This window comes from Solanum tuberosum, unplaced genomic scaffold (genome assembly GCF_000226075.1).
Source record: "Solanum tuberosum cultivar DM 1-3 516 R44 unplaced genomic scaffold, SolTub_3.0 scf00309, whole genome shotgun sequence".
Lineage (NCBI taxonomy): Eukaryota > Viridiplantae > Streptophyta > Magnoliopsida > Solanales > Solanaceae > Solanum > Solanum tuberosum.
The window spans coordinates 169,078-196,538 of NW_006239232.1; the positions used below are offsets into that span (position 1 = coordinate 169,078).

Genomic DNA, 27,461 nt, shown 5'->3' on the forward strand with positions numbered 1-27,461 from the left:
GGTGGGGGGGGGGGGGTGGGGGGGGGGGGGGGGGGTCAGTGATCCATAGTAAGTGGGGGCATCTGTTGGCCCTTCTCTCTCCATTCTCTTGTGTCTCTACTTTCTGACTCCAAGAGTTTGCTTTTGTTACACCTCAATAACTGATGGACTCAACTGTTTAAGACCTCTTAATTCATTGGTTTGTCAAGCTCATCTCAATCACTCTGGAATAAAGAAAATGGTTTTCAAAAGGAGCTAAAGAAGTCAGTCTTAGAGAACCATCACTGCCAGTGACCATGGTGGGCAGCGGGGGAGTTCCTGGAAAATGCATTTGAGAAGGAAGAGTAGTTTTTTTCCCCCTTTATTGCTTCAAAATCCTTCTTCTCAATTTGCTTTCTTAGTGTAGCCAAGTCAATGTGCGTGCAGCAGTTCACACACTGTTTTTGTTAGTAGCTAGTAACGAGTGGTTTAATAGGCACAAATTGGCTTGAGTTCGGTTGCGCAATAGGTACAAGCCTTGAGGTGTCTAAGTGAAAATTGCCTTCAAGTTAAGAGGACAATTATGTATTCTTCACCAACAACAAAATACTTACCTATAGGAAGGTTACTAACAGGGACATATTTCTAGCATGAATAAAACAAATTAAGACCAGGAGAACCGGAAACTTCTTCAATAGCTTTGCTATGGAAAATGCACACTAGCACCCAGGTCATGCTTGAGTTTGAAATGAGCTGGAACAGATCTATGCAAAAAGATCACTATGGTCTAAAAAATATTGCAAAAAAATGCCATACTTTGCTTCATTAGATATGGAAAGAAATTGGAGAAAATGACTTGTGGGTCCAGTACTGGATATTCCCTAGATCTTAACAGGAGTGCTAACTGTATAACTTTCTCTCCTCTTTCCACTCCAAAAATGCACAACCATTATGAGGAATTGCAAAATTAAAAAGAAAGAGGGACCACTCTTCAGGGCAGAAGAGCAACATGCTAATCCAGTGGTTGTCATTAATCAGCAATTTATCAGCTAACAGTAAACCCGATGATAGAGCAACTTTTTTTTATCAGACAGATGGTAGAATTTCACTCTTTCCTTTGAGGCTGGGAGAACCCACCAGTAAAAAAGTACTACACCAAATAAAGAGAATCTAGAAAGAGAAAGAGAACTGCAAGAATGCCTGAGACGGAAATAAACAACAAACTAAATATGAAATTAGTAGAAGGAAATAGGCATATGAGCACCTGTAAGGTTCCTTGCATATTGATTGAATTTCCGTCTTCACAGTCACAAGTTCTAGGAATTGGTCTTCCTCTATTTTCTTCATCAATATTCTTTTTGCCTAGGTAAAAAAACCCATGCAATTAGGAGGAGGTAACTGATAACTACATAAGAGTTGCCATAAACACCACAGTGATGACAGATAATGTTCTCACTTCTCAGCTTATAAGTAAAAGTTGCATGTCGCAGTGTGGATGGTGGGATGACTGAGGTTTTCTAGTAATCAAATTTCAGAAGGGTGAGGGATAGGTACCTCTTCAATTTCCTTTTCATGTTCTTTATAAAGTTCTGCAATCCTACGCTGCACCCTGGCATAATCTTGAGCATTTGTATACATAAATGCTAAGTTTTCAAGCTCTGACTGCATGATGAGAAGTCAAACGTTCATCAAACTAAGCAGATATAAGAATATAAGTTGGAAGAAAAGAAACTGTACATAATGAAACAAGCAACAGTTAACCCAAAATTTCAAGCCTCTTTAATCTCCAAAGGAAGTGGCCCACCCAGCCTTAACTCTCTCACCAGGCAAAAGAAACACAGTTCCATTCCATTTAGGATAAAGGAGGCTACGAGTATTACTATCATTAAACATATCCAGCAAAAGGATTAAGAAAATGAGATCCTCCATATACATTAACAGTTATACAGTTCTAAAGGCCACACAACCAGTCACTAGGGGGAAGGAAGAAGAAAAGGAATTTTCAGTTAGGGAAATATCTTAGGCATGTCAAAGCATGTAAAACTCTTGAGGAAGCTAAAGAGAAACCTTGATTTGGTATATTCCGAGAAGTTTTGCCAAAGGAGCAAAAACCTGCAGCGTCTCTGTTGCGATTCCAGACTGATGGGGACATAGAGCAGCAAGAGTGTTAGAGATTGGATAGAAACAGGCAGGAAAAGAAAAAAAATACCATCTACATACCTGCTTGTGTGGAGGCATGTGTGAAAGAGTGCGCATGTTATGTAATCTATCAGCTAATTTGACAATTATAACACGGACCTGAAACAGAAACATTTGAAGTAACGGATTGTGAAGAAAGTAACGAAATCTGTGCAAGTTATTAGAGGCATTACCTCCTCTGTCATGGAAAGAAACATCTGCCTAAGGTCATCAGCTTTGACATCCTGTACATGGCTTTCATCCTTGCACTTGATCTTTCCCAGCTTGGATACCTAGCACATCAATCCCATTTACATCAAATCAAATTTGTTTTAATTTGTTACCTACACAAACAAATCAACACACACAAGAAAAAGATGGAGAAAAGAAAATTCTACAGTAACTATATCTTCTGAGAAACTACCTTAGTCTCCCCTTCAACAATACGGCGAACTGTTGCACCAAATTCCTTCTCTATTCTTTCAAAAGTAACTACATCTGTGTCCTCTACAGTATCATGTAATAACCCAGCAGCAACCGACTCCCAATCCAATTCCTCAAAATAGAAAAAAGAAAAGTCAAAGTCAGTTTATTCCTTCCTAGCCAGGAGAGTACAATAGTTCCACACAACTTACAAGCTGTCCAAGGATCTGTGCAACTGCAACTGGGTGAATAATAAAGGGCTCTCCACTACGACGCTTTTGACCATCATGTGCCTCAAAAGCAAGCTGTATTAATGATCAGTAGATAAGAGTTTCTTTTAATATAGTGATTTAGATGGAGATCATGGCATACCAAGTATTTGGTAACAGATGCTTATCTTGCACAGACAGAAAAGGAGGAAGGAATTTAAAGCCGGGGATAAGATCAATCATGTTGAATTTTGATGATATGGGAATATACTTACATTCAAAGCCTTACGAACCAATTCCAATTCCTTGCAAGAAAGATATGAAATAGTAGGTTTAAGATCCTGCACAAGAGATAACTGACATTATCAAAATACTGACATAACATGCAATTGAATTAGCCAATGACCATAAAATTCAAGCACTTAGAAGTGAGAGGTTGTTCTGTATCTTCAATTAATGTAGTAAGAAATGCACACTAAAGACAGCACCTGCTTAAGGTTCAACATTGAAAGAAATGAAAGTTATATGTATGGGAAAAGAACAACAGTAGAATGTGAATTAGACGTTCTGAGACTGGATTGGGCTTTCTACTTCTAGTCCGAACATTTAGCAGTTTGAAATTTCCCATTAGTTCCTTCCAGAGAAATTTTGCTTATTCACAACTGGAAAATCTTAGTGCTTCTTAATTTCAAACAAAAGTAACTGTTAATCACAACTCATGATCTTTCCATCATGACAGAGAGTAAATATTTAGCCAAGCTTTGTCGATGATGCCAGGAATCAGAGATGATTTATAGCTAGAGGATCACAAACCTCCCACAAACTTTCAGGAGATATCGCTACATACGACTCTGAAGAAAATGATGAAGAGCAACACAATTTCCATTTGCTAGAAGCAGATAGTAGAAGCATTGAGCCAGGGACTCCTCGCAGAACTTCAACAGGGTAGCGTTCATCCATATCAGAAGTATAACATCTCTGCCACAAGTAAAAACTAGTAAGACAAAAGAATGTGATAGATATAACAGCTTCTCAAGAAAATCAACTATAAAACCTTTATGTATAACTTCTCAAAAAATACATATATTATGTATGCTCAAAGAAAAATATACATGTCTACGTGAATCCAGCTTAAACTCATTCTAATTGAATCCTTGATTCAGCTCTCGAGAAAAGCGTTTTGGGAAACTAGATAGGGTCCAAAATCAAAGCCTTATCCATGTATTTGCTACAGTATGCCCATTTCTATTTTTATAACGTGTCATTTTATGAATCTCTATGACATTTAGCTCTAGGCTGTGTTAGGCATAAGTATTGAAGAAGAGCAGATGTTGTATATCAGAAACTTTGAAACAATTACACCTCAATTCCAATTTGGTTGGGGTACAATATATGAGTTCTTGCCATACACTCCACTCAGTTAAGGTCCCTGAAACTTAATAACCAACAAAAGAAATTCTTAAGATACAGAATCGCCTTTTTTTACCTCATTCATCAAGCCTAGCTAGGTTTAAACAGAAAAAACCAAAGGCCACACTAGAAATATATGAGTGCATAATCCATATATGTACTTCAATTATCAGATATCAATCTTCTAATAGCTAGCAATCCGTGGCCCTATACAAATCGTATCTTTCCTAAAGGCTTACTCTAAGGTCTAAATAATGTCCATGCTTTGACAAGAAGAAATAAATGAAAGAGCTCACCTAATAACCTGGAGACCAGGGTACAGAAGAGATGAAATATGCTAAGAGATATTTTTCCGTGCATTGGTCGGTAGAGTTGCACAGTACCTTTACCGGTGGGAGGTAGTAGGTACCTAGTCAAATATTAGAGGAACGCGCAAGTTGGCTTAAGCAATATTGTTATTAAAAAAAACTTTTTAGCTTGCTGAACATAATGTGTCAGTTAAAAGGTGGATGGAATGGAAAGAAAACATGATTCATCTCAACTTAAATTCTGAAACATATATCAAGAAGTACTGAGGTCAAGTTCTCTAAGTCAGCCTCCTCATATTAACAAAGAACAAGAATCTAACGAACTACTTATCAAAAAAGAATCAAACAAACTAAACTTTAAATGATATACAGATATAATCTATGAACTGTTCTACTGAGTTATAAAAAAAGTTCTACATCGGGTGTTTTAAAGATTTTGAGATACTCTACTTATTCACTTAAGGTTTCGAGTTAGATGTTTAAAATCTTTCATCTGATATCAAACTCAACCTTTACTAAGTTCATCTTACATCTGTAAGTCCCAATTCAAGTCTACATGTGAACTCAAAATTGAGTTACATTTGGAAGGTTGTTGAGCTCTATAGAAACATACCACAGTGGGTATCAAAGACATTAAAGTGAGTCTGTATAAATCTTGTGCAACTACATACGTTGCCTTAAAGTTCTGAATTGGATTCTCAGATTTCTCCACATGTTCCACAGATAAGTAACGCAATATAAAGGACCAAAATTTGCACAAAGATTATTAATTTATATATGAATGAAACTTGCAGTAGTTACCACCAAATTTCCTACACACTCCTCTAGCAAAGACTACTAATTTAACCATAAACAAAGCAAAAAAGAAAAGAGATCAATTCATAGCAAATCAATCCTCTGTCTCATCACACACAAGTTACAATCACAGGCAAAACGTGAATGACCAACAAGTTTTTTAAAAGTTCAAGGCAGCAAAGCCTCAGAAGCTGAAGACTTAATGGTAAAAAACAAACCTAAACTATCACTTTTTTCACGAGTTTCATACCTCAACTATCATCTTTTTGAGAGTTTCATACCTCAACTATCACTCCCTTTTTATTAAAACACACCTCGATATTGAGTTGGCCTACAGGCGCATGTTGTCAATTGGGAACAAATGTTTGGCCAACTAAGCGTTGAGGTGTGTTTTCATACAAAGGGATTTGTAGTGATAGTTTAGGTAGGCAAAGAGAACAATGGATAGTTGAGGTACGGAACTCGTAAAAAAGTGATAGTGTAGGTGTGTTTTTGACCATTAACTCAAACTAAAATAAAGCTTTTTGGATTCAAATTTGCTTTCACTCAATGAGATTAATTCCAGACAGTGTAAGTTGGGAGTTGTGTAAACTTACACATCGGCGGAGACGATCTCTTCTTCCATATCTCCCAAAACGAGTAGAGGAACACTGAGTAGGATGAGTTGTGCTTGCAAGGAATCCAGTCAAGGCCCTTGGTGCCTTCCAGGCACAAGATAACGCACTACAGTCGAGTCTTCCACTCACATCTCCTTTCCAAGACTTACATATATTCACACATTCGATAGAAACTGCAAAATTGAAATTTTAACAAATTTACACATCATTCACGATAGCTCCAATATTCGGACGAGCAATTTTAGTAGATTTAGTGAACCTCCAGTTACAAAAAACCTCTAATTTTTCCTTGCAACACAAATTGTTTACCAGTGGAATGAAAACGAATGGAATAGATTTAACATAACTTATATAGCCTGAGCTCGACTAATTTACAATTAAGATGTACTATCCATTGATTAACACACCATTCACGCACAATGAAATGAAATTAATAAACAGTTCACCCATCATTCATATTAGCTCCACGAATAATCATAAGTAGATTTAGTAAACCTCCAGCCACTAGAAACCTCTTATTTGCCTTGCAACACAAATTATTTAGCGGTGGAATGAAATAGACTTACATAACTTAAATAGCCTGAGCTCAACTATTTCGCAATTAAGGTGTATGTATCAATTGATTGACAAATGTTCACACATCATTCATATTAGCTCCACAAGTATATTAGTAGAATTAGTGAACCTCCAGCTACTGTAAACTTCTAATTTGCCCTTGCAACACAAATTACTTAGCAGTGGAATGAAACAGACTTTCGAAAACCTAAATACACTGAACTCGACTAATTCGCTATTAAGGTTTATCTATCAATTGATTAACACGCCATTTTCGCACAATGAAATGAAATTAATAATCGCAGTGATTACCTGACATTGAAGTAGCAGAAGCCATATCTATTCAAAAGCATCGGTACACAGTAGAGAAGCAGAATTGAAAGCAGACGCTTAAGAAAAATCAAGCCAACCGGAACAAAAACTCGTTCGTCTGGAAATACAAAGATGCAGCAGATACATACACATATTCGGCCGGAGAGGGATGGTAAAATCACAGCGAGTGAAGAGGATCAAAAGATGATTAGCATTCAGAGCTGCTGCTGCGACGATTGCGGTCAGGGGAAAATTGTGGAATTCAGAGAAATTAGGGAGTAGGAGGATAAGCCAGTGGTGGAGAAAGCGAGCGAATATGAGAGAGAAACTGAGCCAACAAAATGGCAAGGAGATAATCTAGAGAGAGAGGGGGAGAGATATTTCAGTCACGGAATTTCACCCTAAGACCACACGATTAAAAAAAAATTTTGATAAAGATATTTTATTTTATTTTGGAAAAATAATCTAAACATCTTATTTTATTCTAATCTCTAAAATTTTGTAACATTTAAACAAAAATTCAAAAATTCTCTCGCATACGTAACTCTCCTCTCTGATATATCCCTCATTCTCTGATACATTCCTCCACTCTTGTATATATCCTCCTATTCCCTTTCCGGTACATCATTATCCAGTCTCTAATACCTTACTCCTCTCTTAGATACATCTCTCTCATTTATATCCGGATGTGTGCTGATGTATCCAGAAGTATTCAAAATTCATAAATTTTAACGAATTTTTGTAATTTAAAGAAGAATAGGAAAAAATGTAATTAGCTCTTGACACTATCGAATTTACGTAAATTATACTTTTTTCTCTTTTTTGGGCTTTGTGTATGAAGCGGATATATTTTAAGAATCCTAGTATTTTTATTTTTAATTGATAAAGATTATTAAAAAGGGGTAACTTATTAAAGATAGATTTTGCTATTATTTTACTAAATAATATTTTATTTTGATCTTTCCTAAATTCTAAATAGTGTCTTGATAGAATTAGAAATTAATGGTGTCTTTTTATTAGATTGAAATCTTGCTAGGTTAAAATATCCGCTACTATGTCGAACCATAAAATTCTGCAACTTCCTTAATAATATAACCTGCATGAGACAATAATAAATTCATAAGTTGATTGAGCATATTCTAATAACTAGTCTATAATATCCCTAACTTAAGTTGTGACTTCTTCGATGAGTTGTGACTTTTTTCAAAGGATTGTGATTTTTCGATGAGTTGTGACTTTTCCAATAAGTTGTGACTTTTTCAATAAGTTGTAACTTTTCCAAAGAGTTACGACTTTTTCAATAAGTTGTGACTTTTTCAAAGAGTTGTGACTTTTTCAAAGTGTTGTAACTTCTCGGAAAGGTCATGATCTTTCAGCTAAGACACAAAAAACTATCCTTTGTTGACTATAAATAGAGGACTTCCTCTCATTTTCCAACCAATTTTTTTTTTAATCTTCTACTCTTCCTCTTCTTGCATTTTAATTTTTTTTGTGTAATTTATTATCGTTTGAGTGAGTTTGAAGTTTAGCGGAATATGAGGTACCACTATTCTGATGAAGTAAGTATTTCTATCCTAAGAGGGTATATTCCATAACCTAGAGTACTTGAGGAAATGTATAATTTTGATGATATAATTAAATTTTTTTGCTTAATATACACATTAGTATGTAATGTTCCAATATATGAAGTTAACATGATGTAGTCTAAATGCATTTGTTTTTGTTAACAATTTCTCTTGTGATGTAGATATATGCTTCAGAATATTTTTTTTCAAAATTTAGAGAATTGTCACGATTTGTTTTTTATGTTCAAGACAAAATAATTACTTTACTTATCAATATTACTTATGTGATTTAGACTCCCAGGAAGTTTGCTTCAAAATATTACTATATAAACATTTCCCTTTTGTTTTATTTATTTACTATTTCTCAATATTTCAGTATTTTAGACGAAGAAAAGTTCATATTACTCGTAATAACGCCAATTGCAGTTTGTATTAGTTTAATTTTTATTATTTATTTAATAGCTTATTTTATGAGATAAATATTTTCACTAATGCAAATATATATTCATATTTGGGTAGATATTTGTATTTAAATTAAAGTATTATATATGTCACAAATGTATTATCAAGTTAACGAGATCTTCTAACTTGAAAATATATTATTTTAAAATGTTCCGAGTTCATTTTAAAGAAAAAAAACTCATAAAAAATGTGAAAATATGTGAATATGTGAAAATATGTGAATTTATAAAATGTAGTTGTTCTCTTCACATTTTCATATGACATCTAAATAATTTAACGTAGAATACACATGCAAAGCATATCAGGTTAGATGACAAGAAAAATACAAAACAAATATTGTCTATAAGGTAATATTAGTGAGATAAGACTAATTACATGATTGAACCTAATCAAATTGAAATAAATATATACATAATTGCATTTAACTAATAAAATTTTTACTGACCATATTCATAGGTTTGCGTGAATAAGAAATATATATGACAATCCATTGTGAACATTCACAAAAGAACCTGCAATAATATTTTTTGCTAAGCTTATTATTCAAATCTTCGCTTTAATAAGCAATACCATTTACCATAACATATATTTTTGAAATTGATAATCACGTGCAACACACGTGTCAGAAAACTAGTATCTCAAAAAAGCCAATTTCTATTTTTCTATAATAAAGAACTTTTGTTGTAGAAGCTCATAATAAATAAATAAAAAAGAATAAGAGCATATACTCTCTCTACTTGTGAATTTTCATAACTTTAACCAAATTATTAACAATTATACATTCATTTATTAATGTTTTATATTATGTTTGTATATTCACTCTGTATTCGAGAATATGATTTTAGTTTCTACATAATAATATATTTTTTACGTAGATGAATGAAAAATACATATTTTAGTAAATTAAAATGAATTGATCATATATCATAAAAAAATTAAATTAAAAGTAAAACTAATCAATAATTAAAGAACCAAAAATATTACTCCTCTTAGGTTGAGTTTTCATTAGACTAATGAATGGATTTCCTTTTATTTCACAATTAACAGAGTTATTTCTTTTTTTGATTTCCCATATTTAGTGTCCGATATTTATATTAGAATTTGACTAAATTTATATTTCCGCCGAAAAATCTCACATTGGGAGGTAAAGCATTGCCTTTATGGGCCTTGACAAATGACAACTATTGCTTTATGATCATGATATACATGAGAATTGATATTTCAAAGTCTACGTGACACAAATAAATCATGCTTTTACTAAAGCATGTGTGTCACACATGACACACGGGAGGAAATAATTGGCATCTCGAATATGTACACAATTTATTCTTGCATTTTACTCATATACGTAAACAAATTTGACCTTGTCAACAATGAACGCCATCATTCTAAGAATGATAAGTCCGTTTGCGTGAATTCATTCATATTGTCGATTTCAAGTTCAAATAAAGAAGAAGGATTATTGAAAATCATTTGAAAATTAAACAAAATTGCAAATATTTATTCATAAAATGAACAATATATATGTAATGCGGCATATTGGAATATTTTGGTACCTTATTTATAAACTATAATTTGTCCTTTCAAATTATCCGCCATTTAATTTTGTCCCATGTACGAGTAAAAATGTGTGATTGTAACATTGTGATTATCGCTCTAATTAAATGTGGATCGCAATTGGACCCGAACTCCCAACAGAAAATGTAAGAGTGCACACATTGCAGTTGGCTATACATGCTAAGTTTGCATCAATTGTCACAATGAAATACAAATTGGATCTAACTTTGTCTTCAAATAATAGGCTTAAAAATACACTTGTCCAACAAAATCAGTTACGTTAAGCATGCGTTTAAAGCATAAGAGCAAGTCAAAGAAAAAGATGTAAGCTGATGAGTCTGTTACATCAGACTTCCTATGGCTCTATACTGATCTCCTTGGAGAAATCTTGTGCTCCATATAGCCAAATTTCATAATGTGTACTCCATTTCACTTTCTTAACATGTCCATCCTTTTTCTCCTCTCGTAGGCAGCGCTTGGTCTACATTGCAGGAGGTGCACGTACACCATTCCTTTTTTCCGCTCAAACTATTGATATATTTATTTATTTATGTCTAGTCTGACACCTATTATATTAGTGAGTGCAATATTATTTCGCATTCACTGATTTAAAATCTTGAATTCGCCTATAACAGAAGGAAGAATGCCTTTAAGCACAAGGTACCAGATTAGCACTAGTAGTGCTCCCAAAAGCACTCTCCTTCTCCTGGTGATTGCAGCTATATCATTCAGGTACATGAGCTTCGTTCGATAGTTATCAATAACATTCACTGTTGAATCATCTTTGCCATCATAGCTCTGTTGGAAACTTGTTATAGCGACATCATTCTGTGTGCTTTCCAAATTGCACTTTTCTACAATACATAGTTCATCTTCTTTAATTTTGGTTCCTTTTTCCTCTTCTTTCATATTCTCTACTTTATGTTCCAATAGATGTTCCTGGTTTGAGTCAGCTGGCCAAATTTTGTCACTGTTGGATTGCTCATAGGAGTTTCTTGCTCCTTCCAAGATGTCATCTTCAACTTCCTGTGCATCATCATCTTTGTCTACGTCGTTGTCATTGTCATCAACATCTTCTTTTTCTTCATAAACAAAAACACTTTCTTCTATGTCATCCTTCATTTCTTTGCTATGCGCTTCCAGATCCTTCTCCACTACATCAATGTCCATAGATAGCCTCTTTGAGGCCTCATTTTCTTCGTCTAAAACATTTCCTTGACAATTTTGTTCGAAGCTATACTTCTGGATAGGGGAATGATCTGCTTCTGGGCTCTGCTCTCTACTTCCTGAAGGATCCATCACATTTGTTTCTTTTATCACTTCAGCAGAATGCTGATCATCTACCGAGGCATTTCTGATTTCAGAGGCTGCCAAATTTTGCGCGTCCATAATGTAAGTTCCGCAGTGGCTGATTTCTGATGTTGCCTCCTCATAGCAGGATTTTGCCTGATTATTCTCATTGGCACGCTCTTTTTCATCACTGAATTGGATTCGTACATCGCATTTCTTGGCAAATTGATCAATCTGAGTTTCTGCATTAGCACATTGTTCTTCAAAAAGCATAATCTGCATATGGCCTTTATCTTCATCTTCATAAGCTTCAGCAGAATGCTCATCATCTATCGAGGCATTTCTGATTGCAAAGGCGTCCAAATTTTCCACATCGATGCTGGATCTGTTTTCTGATGTTGCCTCCTCATAGCAGGAATTTGCTTGATCATTCTCCTTGGCACACTCCTCTTCATCACTGAATTGCATTCGTACGTCAGACTTCTTGGCAATTTGATCGATCTGAGTTTCTGCATCAGCACATTGTCCTTCATCAGCTGCTTTCATTAATTCAAAGGCAGAGTTGAGTGGTTCATGCTCATTAGAAATGCTGGTTTCTTGATCACCCGTGGCTTGTTTTTCTTGTTCTTGAATTAGACCCTCCTCAAGATTATCCGTCTCGATCACACCAGTATGTTGCAACTCATTTGATTCTCCTTTATCATTATGTACCAAGATTTCTCTTTTATAATCCATTTGCGCATCAGGATTGCTGAATATTGTCGCGTGAGCTTGATGCACACGCGATAGTACCTCAATCTTCTCATTTCCTTGGATTACATCAATTCTTACTCGAGAAACCTCATCCAGTTCCTGATCAGGATCAGGGAGCAACGAAATCTTGGTCTCTGATAACTCCAATCTTTCGAAAGATGGAGACTTTCCTTCTTCTTTTGGATGATCAGAGACTATAACATTGAGGGAATCATTGTGACATAACTTGTCAGTCACATTGCTGAAATTTAAAATCAATTGGACATAACATTAGTTGGAAATGAAGAACACACATTCAATCTCTCACAATCAATGCCAGTTTTCTTATGAGCAGGACATAATTGAAGCAAAAGACTGATATTATGGTTTAGCTGTTGTTGTTACACTTCAAGTATAAGTTTGTCAAAAGTTTCAAATTTTGGCAGAGCCAAAAAATACTTGCAATTTCTTCCCATCTGTCTAAACATCGATTTGGTAGACAGGATTAACTTGTGAAATACCAGGATCTGATGGAATAATTGAGATACACGCAAGTTGATTCAAATACCACCATCATTAAAAATAGTTTATCGGGAGTTTGGGCAGAAATAGAGAGAAAGCTACGACTCAAAACTCTGTATTTATGTTAATAAAATTCACTTCATAGGGAGTATAAATTTGTCAAAAGTTTCAAATTTAACAGAGGCAAAAAATATTGGTAATCCGTAGACAGAACTAACTGATATTTATATTGTATGTGATGCCACCATCCTAATGAATTTGATTCAACCATCACCATCATTACAAAAATAGTTTTTTCAGGTCTTTCTTAGGCTAATTAAAAACTTATATTCACCGGCGGAGCTATAGAGAAAGCTACAAGTCAAAACTCTATATTCATGTTTTTTTTATTTTTAAAATGACTCAAGTATACATTTAACTAACTTAGAATTCATTAACTCATAAATTCAAAATTCTGATTTCGCCGCTGATTGTATTACTAACCTGGAAGGTTGTTGTTGTTCAGGCAGAATAAAATGAAGCCCTTTATTACTTGATTCATCTTCAATCTTCTCATTCCCCTCTTTCTTTGTAACATTCTTAGTGGATTTCTTGTTTTTTCTTGAAATAAAAAATGCAGAACCCATAGCAGCAGCTGTTATTAATGCTCCACCAAACAAAATTACACAACCAATGCCACTCACATTTTTTGTTGTGCTAATTTTCATCATGAGTTTTTGATTCTCTAATTTATTTGTTTTTTTGTTGGATTTGGAGTACTCATCCATCATAATTTATCTAACACAAAGTTTGTTGCTTGCTCCAAAGTTTTTGGGAGTGAAAATTAAAGAAGAATGGGCTGTTAGGTGAGTTTCTCAAAAAGAGTGCATTTTTTTTCTTGGGATTATCAATTCTACAACAGCACTTTTGGTATGACTTTGGAATGAGATGTTACTACTGCTGATTTTGTGCTGAAATATTTCGTGTACTTTTTAAGTGATTTTTAGTTATTTTATTTCTAAATAAATTTATTTTACTTTTTAAGAGAGTTTTACCTCACCAAAAAATTATTAAAGAATGTTTTATATAATCAAGATAATACTATTTACTAAGGGTAAGTTAGTAAAAATATTTATGATTTTCTAGAATGAGTATGTTTTTAAAGGGGCGTGTCTAAGCTAAAAATATCACTTATTTAATTAGAAACTGAGGGGGTATTGAAATTAACTTTCTTTCTTATCTTTATTAAAATGATAGATAAGAAGATAGTGTTTTTGACTATTTTGATCCTCTTAAAAATTCGAACAAAAACTAATTTTCTTTTGACATGTAAACTCATAACATTAGCCCATCACAAGAAAAAGGTACACATGCTTTAAACAAACATTAATAAAGATAGTGTTTTGACTATTTTATCCTCTTAAAAATACAAACCAAAACTACTTTGTTTTTGACATGTGAACTCATAACATTAGCCCATCACAAGGAAAAGTTACACATGCTTTAAACACAACATTACTAAAGGACCTAATCTATTGTTGGCCACCTAAAGCTGATATTAATTTTCATTTACACACCTTAATTAAATTTTATTCATTTTAGAGATCTCATATTATATCATGTTGCGTCAGTTTGACACTTTTTGTTGATGTGACATACACGCCAAAAATTTATTTAATTATCTTTTATTTTATGTTTTCTTCTTCATCGCCATTTTTAAATCAACATCTCCCAAAAGTTAAACTCCCTTCCAGAGAGAAGTAGATTTGATGGTGGTAATTAGTTAAAAGAAAAACAACTACTATTATAATAAATCAAACTATAATTAATTATGCAAAAATATAGAACCAATAGAGAAAACAACTGGGGAAGATCGAACAAAATGAGTCTTGCGTGAGTGAAAAACTGACGGAAAAGATGATTTGGGTAGGGGAGGGAGGGGGTTCAGGGCTCAGGCTGTTTGTTATTCTTTTCTTTTTTTTTCTGAATTATTTGGGTTTTAAAATGAAACATGTCATTGAGTGATTGATCATTTTTTTTCCTACTCAAAATTCATTATTTAAAAATTATTTTCAATATATATATGTCACATGTCTTCATTTAATTCGTCATTTTGACACGTCATCAACGAGTGTGTTACACATATTTGATTGATTGTAAAAAAATTATCAAAATGATACAGCGAGGCATGACGTGAGGTGTCTAAAATAAACAATGCATAATTAAAATTTCTAAGTGAAAATAGGAGTCAACTTTAGATGTTTACGATGAATTCGACCTTAATAAAGATAGTGGGTTGATTATTTATCCTCTTAAAAAATGCAAACCAAAACCTTTTCTTTTTTTTTGAAATGTGAATTCGTAACATTAACCCATCACAAAGAAAAAGGACGATTAATATTTTGAGATATGTAACAACTATACGCGCGGACTCATTATTATTATTTTTAATTTAAAAAAATAAATTAGTTCCTTTACAAAATAATCTTGATCTTCCTCTCCACGTAATAATATTCATCACTATTGTTTGTCATAATTAAAAATATTATGAATTAAAATTGATCTTAAAATATATATTTTTACATGCGGGAACAAAAAATATTAATAACACAATTGAACCAACTTTAAAACAATCTTTCTATTTATTTTTTAATCATGACAAATATCAATTTGTCCTGAGTACCCCACAAATCCTCATTTATCAAAACCATCCTAATTAGTTGTGAAGATAAGTTAGAAAATAATCATACAAAACGTTAAAAAAAAAAAAAGATGAAGTATTCAAATTCAAATTGGATATACAAACTTGAGTTTGAGTAAAATGTTAAAATATATTTTTCTTCTACTTTCTAAACTGCACTAATATAAATATTTACTTTGTTTAAAGTTTATAAATATTCTAAATATTTACTTTTCTTTTAAATTTAGGATCTACGATGATTGCAAAAATAAATAAATTATGTACTTTTAGTTTAGTTAAGAATTTTATATCAATAGTATTCCAATGGCAACTAAATATGTACTATTTTACGTGTCAGTTTGTTTATCCTATTTTGATTTGATACAAAATTTTAAAAAGTAAAAAAAAAAAAGTTTAATTTTTATAATTTTAAATTAAAAATATGTCGAATATATTCAAGCCAACAACTAAACCTTTGGCACTAGTCCAATGGCCATAACATTTTGGTTGGTCTATTTCATCAAATTTGGTCCATCCATCTTGTACATTCTTTTAAGAATGTCCTTTAATGTTAATTTGCATTAAGTTTTTTGTATATACCATTTAAATTTTAACCTGTAAAAAGTTTTGACAAACATCATATAAGTAACTTCTCAAGTTTTGTATAGCCAACGTTCATGCGAAAAATTGTTGAATTCAATTATATATGCAGGACTTTCAAATAAAAATACCTAAACTTGACTTCAATCATATATGAAGCTTTGTCTGAAGTTTGTTCAGAAAGTGGAAAACATGTAAAATTAATAAACTTAGGGCATAACTTAAATAAAAGTGACATACAAAAAATAATTTTGGAGGTGAGTGATAATTGAACTTTTTACCTCATTTGTCCCATCAACAAAACTTTAAGTTAAACTAGTTTTCTCAATGATCATGGTTAAACCTTTTGACTTTAAACTATGAAGGTTTATCCATATGGCAATCACAGATCAAAAGTTCAAAATCACTCATTTTCAAAATTTTGGAATGTAATAGAGGCAAGTAACATATTTGATCGGTCGATCAAACAGAATTACATTCTCAAGACCAATATACAAAATATAAACTATTCTGACTTTTAAACTGTATAATTTATGTATAGCATAAAAATCATATCTTTATTGGCTATTATTTTAATGTGGGGCTATTTATGTCACTTCTCAATATATCATGCCCGCTTAGGATTTGGTGCTTGCCCACGAGCATGCTCCTTTGCCAATATTCTCATCAAATCATAAGTTTTCGAGATAGTCTGTTTGATCAAGTTTTTCGGAGATCAAATATTATTGTTTTTTTTTTTTAAATAAATTTTTTTTTCTTATATATAAAGGAGGTCTTTAGCCAAGCTTTTGGATGAAACTAATTATATATGTTGATTAGAAGAAATTATTTTTCAGAAGCTAAAAGAAAAAACTTTTTGCCTTAAAATACTTTTTTCTTTTTGAAATAAACACTTTTTAGAATAAGTTAATTTTAAAATTTTAAGGAAACATGCATTTTTTAATCTTGACAAAATTTATAAAGATTCTGTCTATATATACAATCTAATAACATCCTTTAATATAAGAGTTTCCGAAAGGATTTATAATAATCACAAGCTACAATTATAATTACTCATATATATTTATTCATTGGAAATCCTCATAAATTATCAAATAAAATTGAAGAAATTACATAATGTGCAAAATTTTGAATCTTCAATCTACACATGAGCTTCAAAATGACTATATATAATATATATAGAGAGAGAGAACATGGTAAGGAAACTTTATAATGTTTATACAACATCCCAAATTTAATAGGTTAGCTTCAAATATTTAACATCCAAATATATTAGTATATATATAAGGATTCCCAACTTGACTTTATAAGTTGAAGCTTTTACCAATGCTCAAATTCTTTGAGTCCCTTTGACAGATTTGTTCGTATAAAACCATATAACTCTTACAACAATTCGTTTGAATCTCCATTTTGAAAAGTATCACATAAAATTTGAAAGAGTATAATAATTCAACATATAATTACTCGTGTATATAATTAAAATCCATATAATAGTAAGTTGAAATGATCATTAAATAAGTTAGTGGTCCACCAAATCATTAAATCGTGCAACCCTCTAATGCTATGACATGACCTCCAATCAAATACGTGCACAACATCACCACAAAAATTTGATAATTTTTTTCTATATATTAAGCTTTGAGAAACAAAGCCTAAATCATCAATTAATCAAAAATCAAATACATTAATGGCTTCAAACAAAAATTTGCCAGTATTTTGCATTGTTTTGTCAATTGTAGCAGCTGCTACTATTGCTTCTGCAAATAGCAATTATGAAAATGGTTATTATGGTTATGAAAATGATGTCCCAAAAACATACAAGAAGGATGTGCATACAAAGGGATTAGTTCCAGAAGCAAATATTATTGCTGTTCAAGGAATGATTTATTGCAAATCTGGATCTAAACACATCCCACTTAAGGGTAAGTGATTAGTCACATTGCTACAAATTTCATCGATAATCCATTGTTATTTTACTCGTAGCTAACAGAAATTTGTTGCTAAAATTTCTAAAAAAGATTAGTGGCGGATTTTACTGTTTTGCAATAAATTTTTGTCTGTCACTAATTTTTTATTTATTTAAAAGTAGTATACGAAGAAATATTTTTTAAACTCACCCCCTTAAAAGAAAATATAAATTTCTCATATTTGGTTATTTATTTTTTATTTGGAAGAAAAAGTTTTGAACTTTATGAATTGAGTTTCTTTCTTTTTACTTGATAACATTCACATAAGAGTTTTGAGAGGTTATTTCTTTCGATATTTTATACTTTTAAAAAAAAATGATAGATTGCTCATTTCTATATGTAGATGTAGGTAATTAATTGATCGATCCACGTTAAATTATTGTCTCGTTTGATGTATTTTTCTTTTGTTATTTGATTTATCGTGTTTTAATATTTACTTTGTTAGTTTCCGCATGACGTAGATCTAGTTATTTTTATCAAAACATGTCTTTAATCTAACACTATTGTTTCATCTTGTAGTCTTAAACTAAGAATACGTATAATATAATGCACCAAATTAAAATGTCATTTGATCTCGTCAATGACGAAGCCGTTGAGGGGTGTTGAATGACCTTTGCCAGAAAATTACATTGTGTATCTAGAATAACAATATTTTTTTATGTATATATATTAAATATTGACACTCGACTTCTATGCGATTTTTCTTCTTTATATTTTGACACCTCTTAATCAAAATTCTCTCTTAGTCATAAACTAAAAATACATATAATGCACCAAAATGTCATTTGATCTCATATCTTAAACTAAAAATATGTATAATGCACGAAGAATGTCATTTGATATTCTCGTAGTCTTAAATATATCATGTAAAATGGTGAAAAATCACCAAATTAGGAAAGAAACATTCCTACAAATTGAAACAGATCAGGAAATAGCAATCTAGAAGATAACACAACACAAAAACATGTTACAATGAATTACATTACATCACATCACATCACATCACACTATCAGTACATATAAGTTAAATCATTTCATCCTTGTTACGTCTTGCAGGAGCCGTAGCAAGGATAACATGCCTTGGCACGGAAAAACACGGACACGAAACAGCTCCATTCTCCTTCTCAAGTTACCAATCGGACGCAAAAGGTTATTACTACGCAGTATTTTCACTAAACGAGCTCAAAGAGTATGATCAATCTTGCTCAATTACACAATGCAAAGCCTTCTTAGAAAGCTCTTCACTTGAAGAATGTGATGTACCAACTGATGAAAATAATGGTAAAGCAGGAGCTATTCTTACTTCTTATCGATTACTCAATGAATATGCTGAGAAGAAAATAGTATTGTACTCTGTCGCACCTTTTGTTTACACTTCAGAAGATGAAGGCGATGCTGATTACACTAAATCCAATTACTACAAACGTGAAGGGGGTTATTAGATCATTTTTTTTCTTTGTTTTTTTTTTATATTAATAATTTAACATCCATGAGATTTGACATTTTAATTTATGTTTTTGGTTGTAATTTGTAATTTTGATGATTTATTTGTATGCAAGAAAATGGGAGCATTATTTGACTTGAAGTTTGTGTTTTGATAATGAGGTTGATCCTTTTTCCTCTATGTTTCGAAAGATTGTGGAGTGGATTAGTTGAGTGACTATACTCTAAACGAGATCAATACTATCAAAAAGAGAGTAGCAAAAATCATAAGAGAAGAAAAGTTTACAGAAGGTTGGGAAATAGTACGCCTGACTCACCAGATAATACCATTGCACGGCCTAATCATACTAAAAAAAAGGATTTGATTATGGCTCAAAAGAAATGCTAGCTATATGCTTAAATAGAACATTGTTTTCGGAGAGCTGAGCAGAAGTAACTTTTATTCATACCAAATAAGTACCTATATTTTCCAACAGAAAAAATGACAAGCTTTTCACCTATAAATATAAAGTTAACAATTATTGGGGGAAAAAATGCAACATTCCGATGTGTGTGTTTTTACTTTAATTTTATCCCCTTTTTTATTTTTAATCTAATAAACACATACATACTAATTAAAAGAGGACAAATCCAACACAATTTTTCAATGGATCGAGAACTATGATTAATAGTAACTAGTAGTCCATAAAATTTCATTTCTTACCGTCTAACAAAATATAAGACTTTCCGATATTTGCTTCAGCTTATATCTATATTCTTTCATATTGGGTGTCTGATCCATAAATAGATAATTAAATTTGTATAAAGTTGAACAAGTAGATACAAATAATTATTTTTTTCGTATGTGATCGTCCGCGGCTGAATTTCAAAGAGTCCTTATTGTGTGAAATTGTGAATAATGTATTAACCTTAAACTGTGACTCCATAGTTCGTCAATGTTGTATAAAACCTTATTCGTGGTAACAAATTACTCATAAAACGTTATGATCCGTTAAATCTATTTGTTGTTAATTTTGCCCGTTAGATTTTACAAATAAAATAATTCCTAATACATTAATGTAAATTACGTTTACTCTAGTTTTGAAAAAATTCCAAAAAAACGTAGTATTATTTTAGTGAGTTAGTATAATAACGACTTACTAATTATGTAAAAAAACGTTGTAATCATAATTATGTGACTATTTATGAAATTTACCATTTATTTTTTCTTCATATATTGTCATTAATTAGAGGAAGCCAGACTGGCATACATAATTCAAAGCTTGCATCATTGCATGCATGCATATGATACATGTTTGACGACAGAAGTTCAAGTCAACCACTCAAAAATATTAGTATCAATCAAATAAGTTTACATAATACATTATGCCAAGTCCATAGGTTTTCAACAAATTAATGAAGCATAACATTAATTATATTTAAAAACTGATAATTTTAAGATCAAGACAATCTAACTGGGGTCATAATTGATATTTGTTTCGAGTAAACTATGTTGTAGTTGTTAATTAATTATGTATTAAGTATGCTTTTCTTTGACGTACTGCTCGAATTGAAGAAATTAATAGGAAGATGTTTGGTAAGTGAGAGAATTATGTGCTGGTATCACGTAAGACGTGTTTGATAAAAATGGCGAGACCTTTTTTGAAGGATTTGAATAACGAAATATGAAAAAATTGAAAAATATTTTCTTACATCCAGCACACCCTTATTAGTCGGTGATGCAGATGTGGTTAGACCTTAATTTGCATTTTGAAAATTCGTTTGGTCAATTAGGTTGCTGAATAAAGTCATATACTTAACAGTCATGTCAACATATATCCTTAGGTCAATTTTGACATAAGAAAATTAGATTTTTAATTGACTAAATAAGGATTATAGAAAATCAAATTTTTCTCCATCTAAATTGAGATTACTAAAGTTTTATGAATAGATAGTGGTTACATCAATTCGAGACATTATCATCCATGAGATTGTGATGGAATGAATATGATTCTTTTATTGTTAATAAAAAATCTTGAGTTCAAGTCTGAATATGAAAATAATCATGATACAAAATGCTTTTCTCTTAAATGAATTTTACGTATGTGACACAAATTTAAATTAGTCGAACTCGAATAATTAGCTGGCACAATATAATGTATTGTTACTATCACGGCATCGTCCAAATTGTCTGGTTAATTGCATTGATGAGTTGGATAAGATTAATTCTATAATTTTACCCTTGAATTTTAAAGTAAAGTAAGAAATAAAAAGGTAATCAAATGTTTTATCGGATGGTTGTTAATCTCAATATAAGAATCCCATGTTGAATTCAATATACTAAAATAATATTGAAATTCTGGTATAAATCAATCCTATAATTACTTAAAATGAAATAAAAATCCAATCACACGTGAAACAAATGATTCTAAATTTATATTTTCGTGAGATCATAATGAATATTTTATTATTATATAATACTTTATTTATATCGGAATTAATTTTCTGTCTTGAATTTTATATGTGGATATTTATATGTAGAATATTTTTGTCAATTTTGTCTAGCTTTATCCTTTGGATATCTATCTTAGCCCAACTTGTTCACCAAGTAAATTCAAATCAACGCTACACTCAGAATTTTTTATAGCGACAATATTTATTCGAAAATTTTATGATTGTACACTCAAACATTTTCTTCTTAAAAATTATACGATGAATGTAATTTTTAATACAATAAATTAAATAGTTAATAAAAAAAATACTACTCTCTCTATTCCTGAATACTCTAGATTTAGAATTAAGTTAGAGTTAGTCATTTTTGTCCCTTTTTAGTTATTGTCTTTCAATATGATTTAGTTTATTTTTTATGTTTGCACATCTATAATTGATATATTTTTAAATATTGTATTTTACGTTTTACTTGTGATTTATATTAAAAAGTATATTTAAGAGATTCATTATTATTATTATTATTTTAAAATTGTAAATATAATTTTGATTATATTTCTAATTATTGACACAATCAAACCGAATCGAAAAAATTCAAACCAGAAAGAGAAAAAACCAAACCAAATCAAATTTATTTTGATTCAAATCAGGTTACACTTCTTCAAAACTAAAAATAAAAAAACCCTGACGGACCAAACCGAAAAATCAAACACACATCATTAGTATAATGGACAACTATTATCTAACGATACGGAAGTAGTAGGGTACTAGGTACTAGTAGTAGTGTATAGATGTGAGAAGAATTCAAAGAACCCAAAGGAGAGAAAGGTACACGACACGAAATTTCAGCACATAGGACTGTAGGAGTTATCACCAACCCCCCTCCCTCCACACTACAAATACCTCTCAGCCCCCTCCCATTTCTCACTCACACCAAAACCAAAACCAAAACCAAAACCAAACTTCTCTCTTGTTATAATATATATAAAAAAAACTCGACCTTTGTACAAACCATTTTTCATATCTGTATCAATCTCTTTGTTTCTGCCATTTTGAGTAAAAGAGTTTAAATCACACTAAAATGTGTGGTGGTGCAATTCTTTATGATATTATTCCTCGTGACCGCCGTTTGTCATCCACCGACTTATGGCCAAGTTCTGCTGATTTCTGGCAAACTTCTTCTTTTTCCAAGCCAATTTCCACCCAAAATGTTCCTCCCAAGCCTAAACGAGCTCAACTCTCTAGAGGTAATTAATCAAACATAAAGCTTATACGTGTTTTGTTTTGTTAATTTTATTTTTATGCTCATTTAGGCATTTCTACAAACAGGTAGTGAGCAGATGAAGAAGAGGCAAAGGAAGAATCTTTACAGGGGAATCCGACAACGTCCATGGGGTAAATGGGCTGCTGAAATTCGTGACCCGAGAAAAGGGGTTAGGGTCTGGTTAGGTACTTTCAACACTGCTGAAGAAGCTGCAAGAGCTTATGATAGAGAAGCTCGTAAAATCAGGGGAAAGAAAGCTAAAGTTAATTTCCCCAATGAAGACGACGACCACTACTACAGTCATCCAGAGCCGCCTTGTGAATCTTATGATACTACTAGTACTTACAATCAAGAATCAAATAACTGTTACCCCTTCTACTCAATCGAAAATACTGAACCTGTTATGGAATTCGCAATTGCTAACAAAAATTCATCTGGGTCTGCTTATAATGGAATTGAAGATCAGAATGTGGAAGGAGAAGAGCAGACGGTGAAAAATTCAAATAACAGGATCGTAGAGGAAGAGGAAAAAACAGAGGATGAAGTGCAGATACTTTCTGATGAACTGATGGCTTATGAGTCATTGATGAAGTTCTATGAAATACCGTATGTTGACGGGCAATCAGTGGCGGCGACGGTGAATCCAGCGGCGGAGACCGCCGTGGGCGGTGGCTCGATGGAGCTTTGGAGTTTTGATGATGTTAGTCGTCTACAACCAAGTTATAATGTAGTTTGATTATTGTTTTGTTTAAATTGTTGCATCTTTTTATTTGTCGAATTAGGAGAATTGAGTTTTTGTAATTTTTAATCAATTGTGTGAAACTATGTTTTTAGTTCATTACTCTATTTACTTGGGTATTCATGTTTTGATATGCTTTATTTGATAAATGAGATTATACCAAATATGTTGATATAGAACATTATTCCGTTCATGTGCTTTGTTAGGGATTTTTTTCATATTCCGATCTCGAATCTAAGATCTCAATTCGAGACCTGTGATTGAGATGAAGCAATCTACTACTGCACTATCGATTAAGGATGAAGCAATCCGCTGCACTAGAAGTCACGTTGTAAAGGTATATAGTTGAAATCTCCTTCTGGAGAAAAAAGGTTTTAAGTAGAATTGTTGTAAAGATTTCAACCTTTCTAGTTTAATTTTGGAAAGAAAAATTCGAAGTTGTTTAAGTTGATCTCTAAAGTTAGTAGCAGTAACTTTTGCAGGAAAAATGACTAAAGAGAGGATCAAAATTGTTTTATTTTATTAGTTTTAAAGAAATACTAATTATTGATTTATTTCCTTGTTATTTTTTTTTAAAAAAAGTTCTAATAATCACTTGATGTCAATCAAAAAGATTATAATTTATAAGTAAATGAAGACCAGACAACGCGGAGTTGCAAAAATTTATTCAACTGATTGAAACCTTTTTGACCATAAAAAAGACTTCTAGAACTTTGTTTCTCGAAATTTCAGTTGAATCATCGTATAATCGAAGTAGCAAATCAATCGAAATTCCTCGTTGCAATTTTTAATCATTTGATGATATTTCTACTAATCACAAGCTTCTTTAGTAATAGTAATAATATATTAGATAGAAAGACCCATTAAAAGTTGCGAATACTTTTTTTGTCTACTTTTACTTGTCCACAGTACTATTTTGGAATATCTAAGTACCATATATTAATTGTCAAGTCAATAACAGACGAGGGAGTAATATTTTTATAATTAATTGTTCATTAATAATTAAATTATACTATTACTACTACTAATTAAACTCAGAATAGTAATTTTTTAATAAACTTTTCTAGAAAGAAAAAAATAATAAGCAAGTTGATTATGCAAAACAAAAATTGTCGTCATTCCTAAACACAGTGAAAACTTACGGCGCTACCGGTTTTGTTGTAAAACAAATGGCGCACCTCGTAATAGAATAGTAATTGCAAGTTGCAAAGCGTTGTGCGATTCTCATTCCTAACAAATCTACTTGTTGTCTTGCCTATGCCTAACAAAACATAATTTATCCTTAATGAAGTTGTAACTTTTTCTTTGTGATTTATTTTAAGTATAACTTAAATTTCATAGTTTTAAGAATTAATTATATTATTTTTCTATTTTTTTCAAATTATAAAAATTCCTTAAAATTTATGAATTATGGATACGTTACTGGACTTCCAGATACATCAACAAATATTCAAATACATAGGAGAGGGATGTATCATAAATGGGAGGAGGAATGTGAGGTGATAGGGGGAGTGATGTATCCGATAGGGGATTTTTGATTTTATGATAAAATAAGATGTGTATTTAGGTAATTTTTCCTTATTTTAAATCACAAATTTTAATATTTGTATTTAATAAAATATTATTACATAAATTTAGATAGAGTAATTATATTCAAGTTAAATTAAAAAAGGATATATGAAAAGATATTTAAGTGTTTCGAGAAAAAACTGTGATCCTAAAATTTACTCTTTTATCTTACTAAACTAGTTATTAGGTTCCCGCGCCAGCGCGGGCCCAATGTATATTACTTCGTCCGTCTCATTTTATGTGAGGTAGTTTGATTCGCCACGGAGTTTAAAAAAGAAATGAAGACTTTTAAAATTTGTGGTCCAAAATGAATGATATAAATTTGTATGACTGTAAATTATTTCATTAGGGGTAAAATAAATATTTTATAATCAAATTGTTACTTAATATAGAAATGTGACATTCTTTTGGGACTGACTAAAAAGGAAAGTAAATAACATAAATTGGGAGTAGTTCTTTGTTTCAATTTATGTGACACCGATGAAATTTGGAGAGTTATATAATTTTTTGTATGTGATTTTGTTAAATATATTTTGAAGTTGTTAATTTATTGTGATTTATAGCACTTCTTATATCATTTTCAAATAATATATATTACTCTTTCTGTTCCATTTTATGTGACGTAGGTACTTTTACGAAAGTCAACTAAATTTCTTATATGATTCTTCACTATTTTTAGTTGTTATTTTACTTTAATTTGCGTTAGTTTTTATGTTATTTTCAAACAAACTTCTTTTTGTTTCAATTATTGAATTAAAGAGTCAATAAAATTTCTTTTATGTATTTTTTAATTATGTTTTTTTAATATCTTATATTATTACATTGTGATTTTAAGTACCTTTTATGTAATTTTTAAATCTAGAACAAATTAAAAGAAAACAAGGAAAATTTAAATGAAGAAAGTACTAAAATTTTCAAATAATCATATTTCTATATTAAAATGTTAAAAACTTTAAAACTCCACATATATGCAGAAAATCATATACGGAAGACAAAATAATTTTTAAATATATATTAAAGCTCTTTTTAATAATATCACATATTTATTCTATTTTTCAAATAATATATATTTCTCACTCAATCTCAATTACGCAGTACATATGAAATTTCGAGAGTTAATCAAATTCTTAGTACTATTTTAAACTATATTTTAGTACTATTTATATAATTTTCAAATAATATATGTTACTACTCTATTATATTATGCAATACATGTGAAATTTCAAGAATTAACCAAAATTTTAATATTTTAAATTGATTTTTAGTACTATTTTTGTAGTAAATAGAGGAAGTTGAAGAAGAAGGGCAAATCGGTCAATTGACTGACTAACCCTAAGCTCCTAAACATTCTCACTTCTAAATGGAAGCACGGGCACAATATCCGTTAAATTGTTAATTATTATGATTTATAATATTTTTTACATTATTTTCAAATAATATATGTTATGTATTTTTAAATACTTTAAGTTGTGATTAATAATATTCTTAACGTAATTTCAAATAATATATGTTACTCCATTTGTCCCAATTTATGTGACACATGTGAAATTTTGAGAGTTAATATGTTTTTCAAATATTGTAAGTTGTTAACTATTGTGGTTTATGGTATTCTTAATGTAATTTTTCAAATAATATATGTTATTCCCTTCGTCTTAATTATACAATTCGCGTAAAATTTTGAGAGTTAATCGAATTTGTAATATTTTAAATTTATTTTTTAGTACTATTTAAAAAGGAAAAAATTAAAATATAATGAAAGAGGAGTGTATAAAAGTAGGTGGGCCATATTTGTGATAGGTGGGCCATCTTCAAAAACCAAATATAAAAGTAGGTGGGCCATCTTGGTGCCACGTGTCGAAAGAAGAGTGAATTTTATTCACTCTTCTTATATAGTAAAATA

At 31.2% G+C, this 27,461-nt stretch overlaps 4 protein-coding genes across 4 annotated transcripts in view; 2 read left to right on the forward strand and 2 right to left on the reverse strand.

The window, feature by feature from the left end:
* The window catches only part of LOC102606017 (putative GTP diphosphokinase RSH1, chloroplastic), a 13,557-nt gene extending 6,397 nt beyond the window's left edge, over nt 1–7,160 (reverse strand). Inside the window, exons 1-11 of the mRNA XM_006359801.2 lie at nt 6,766–7,160; nt 5,878–6,071; nt 3,582–3,746; nt 3,044–3,109; nt 2,772–2,864; nt 2,561–2,692; nt 2,331–2,429; nt 2,179–2,256; nt 2,026–2,097; nt 1,513–1,620; nt 1,223–1,320 (exon numbers count right to left, since the gene is read on the reverse strand). Of these exons, the coding sequence (XP_006359863.1) occupies nt 1,223–1,320; nt 1,513–1,620; nt 2,026–2,097; nt 2,179–2,256; nt 2,331–2,429; nt 2,561–2,692; nt 2,772–2,864; nt 3,044–3,109; nt 3,582–3,746; nt 5,878–6,071; nt 6,766–6,790 (1,130 nt within the window). The 5' untranslated portion in view covers nt 6,791–7,160. The remainder of the gene's footprint in view (nt 1–1,222; nt 1,321–1,512; nt 1,621–2,025; nt 2,098–2,178; nt 2,257–2,330; nt 2,430–2,560; nt 2,693–2,771; nt 2,865–3,043; nt 3,110–3,581; nt 3,747–5,877; nt 6,072–6,765) is intronic.
* A 3,384-nt stretch (nt 7,161–10,544) lies between these two features.
* LOC102597143 (uncharacterized) lies at nt 10,545–13,693 on the reverse strand. Its single transcript, XM_006359866.2, has 2 exons — nt 13,377–13,693; nt 10,545–12,633 (listed from the first exon to the last, which is right to left on the reverse strand). The coding sequence occupies exons 1-2, from the start codon at nt 13,661–13,663 to the stop codon at nt 10,950–10,952; spliced, it is 1,971 nt and encodes a 656-aa protein (XP_006359928.1). The 5' UTR covers nt 13,664–13,693; the 3' UTR covers nt 10,545–10,949.
* Nucleotides 13,694–17,839: 4,146 nt separating this feature from the next.
* LOC102597471 (uncharacterized) lies at nt 17,840–19,614 on the forward strand. Its single transcript, XM_006359867.2, has 2 exons — nt 17,840–18,074; nt 19,176–19,614. Exons 1-2 carry the CDS (start codon nt 17,840–17,842, stop codon nt 19,559–19,561), a joined length of 621 nt encoding a protein of 206 aa, XP_006359929.1. The 3' UTR covers nt 19,562–19,614.
* A 3,319-nt stretch (nt 19,615–22,933) lies between these two features.
* On the forward strand, nt 22,934–24,101 carry STWAAEIRD (DNA binding protein homolog; the record flags this gene model as incomplete). Its single annotated transcript, NM_001288303.1, is given in 4 exon segments — nt 22,934–23,236; nt 23,319–23,980; nt 23,983–24,020; nt 24,023–24,101. Coding segments are annotated over 4 exon segments (879 nt in total). The 3' UTR covers nt 24,036–24,101.
* Nucleotides 24,102–27,461: the final 3,360 nt, after the last annotated feature.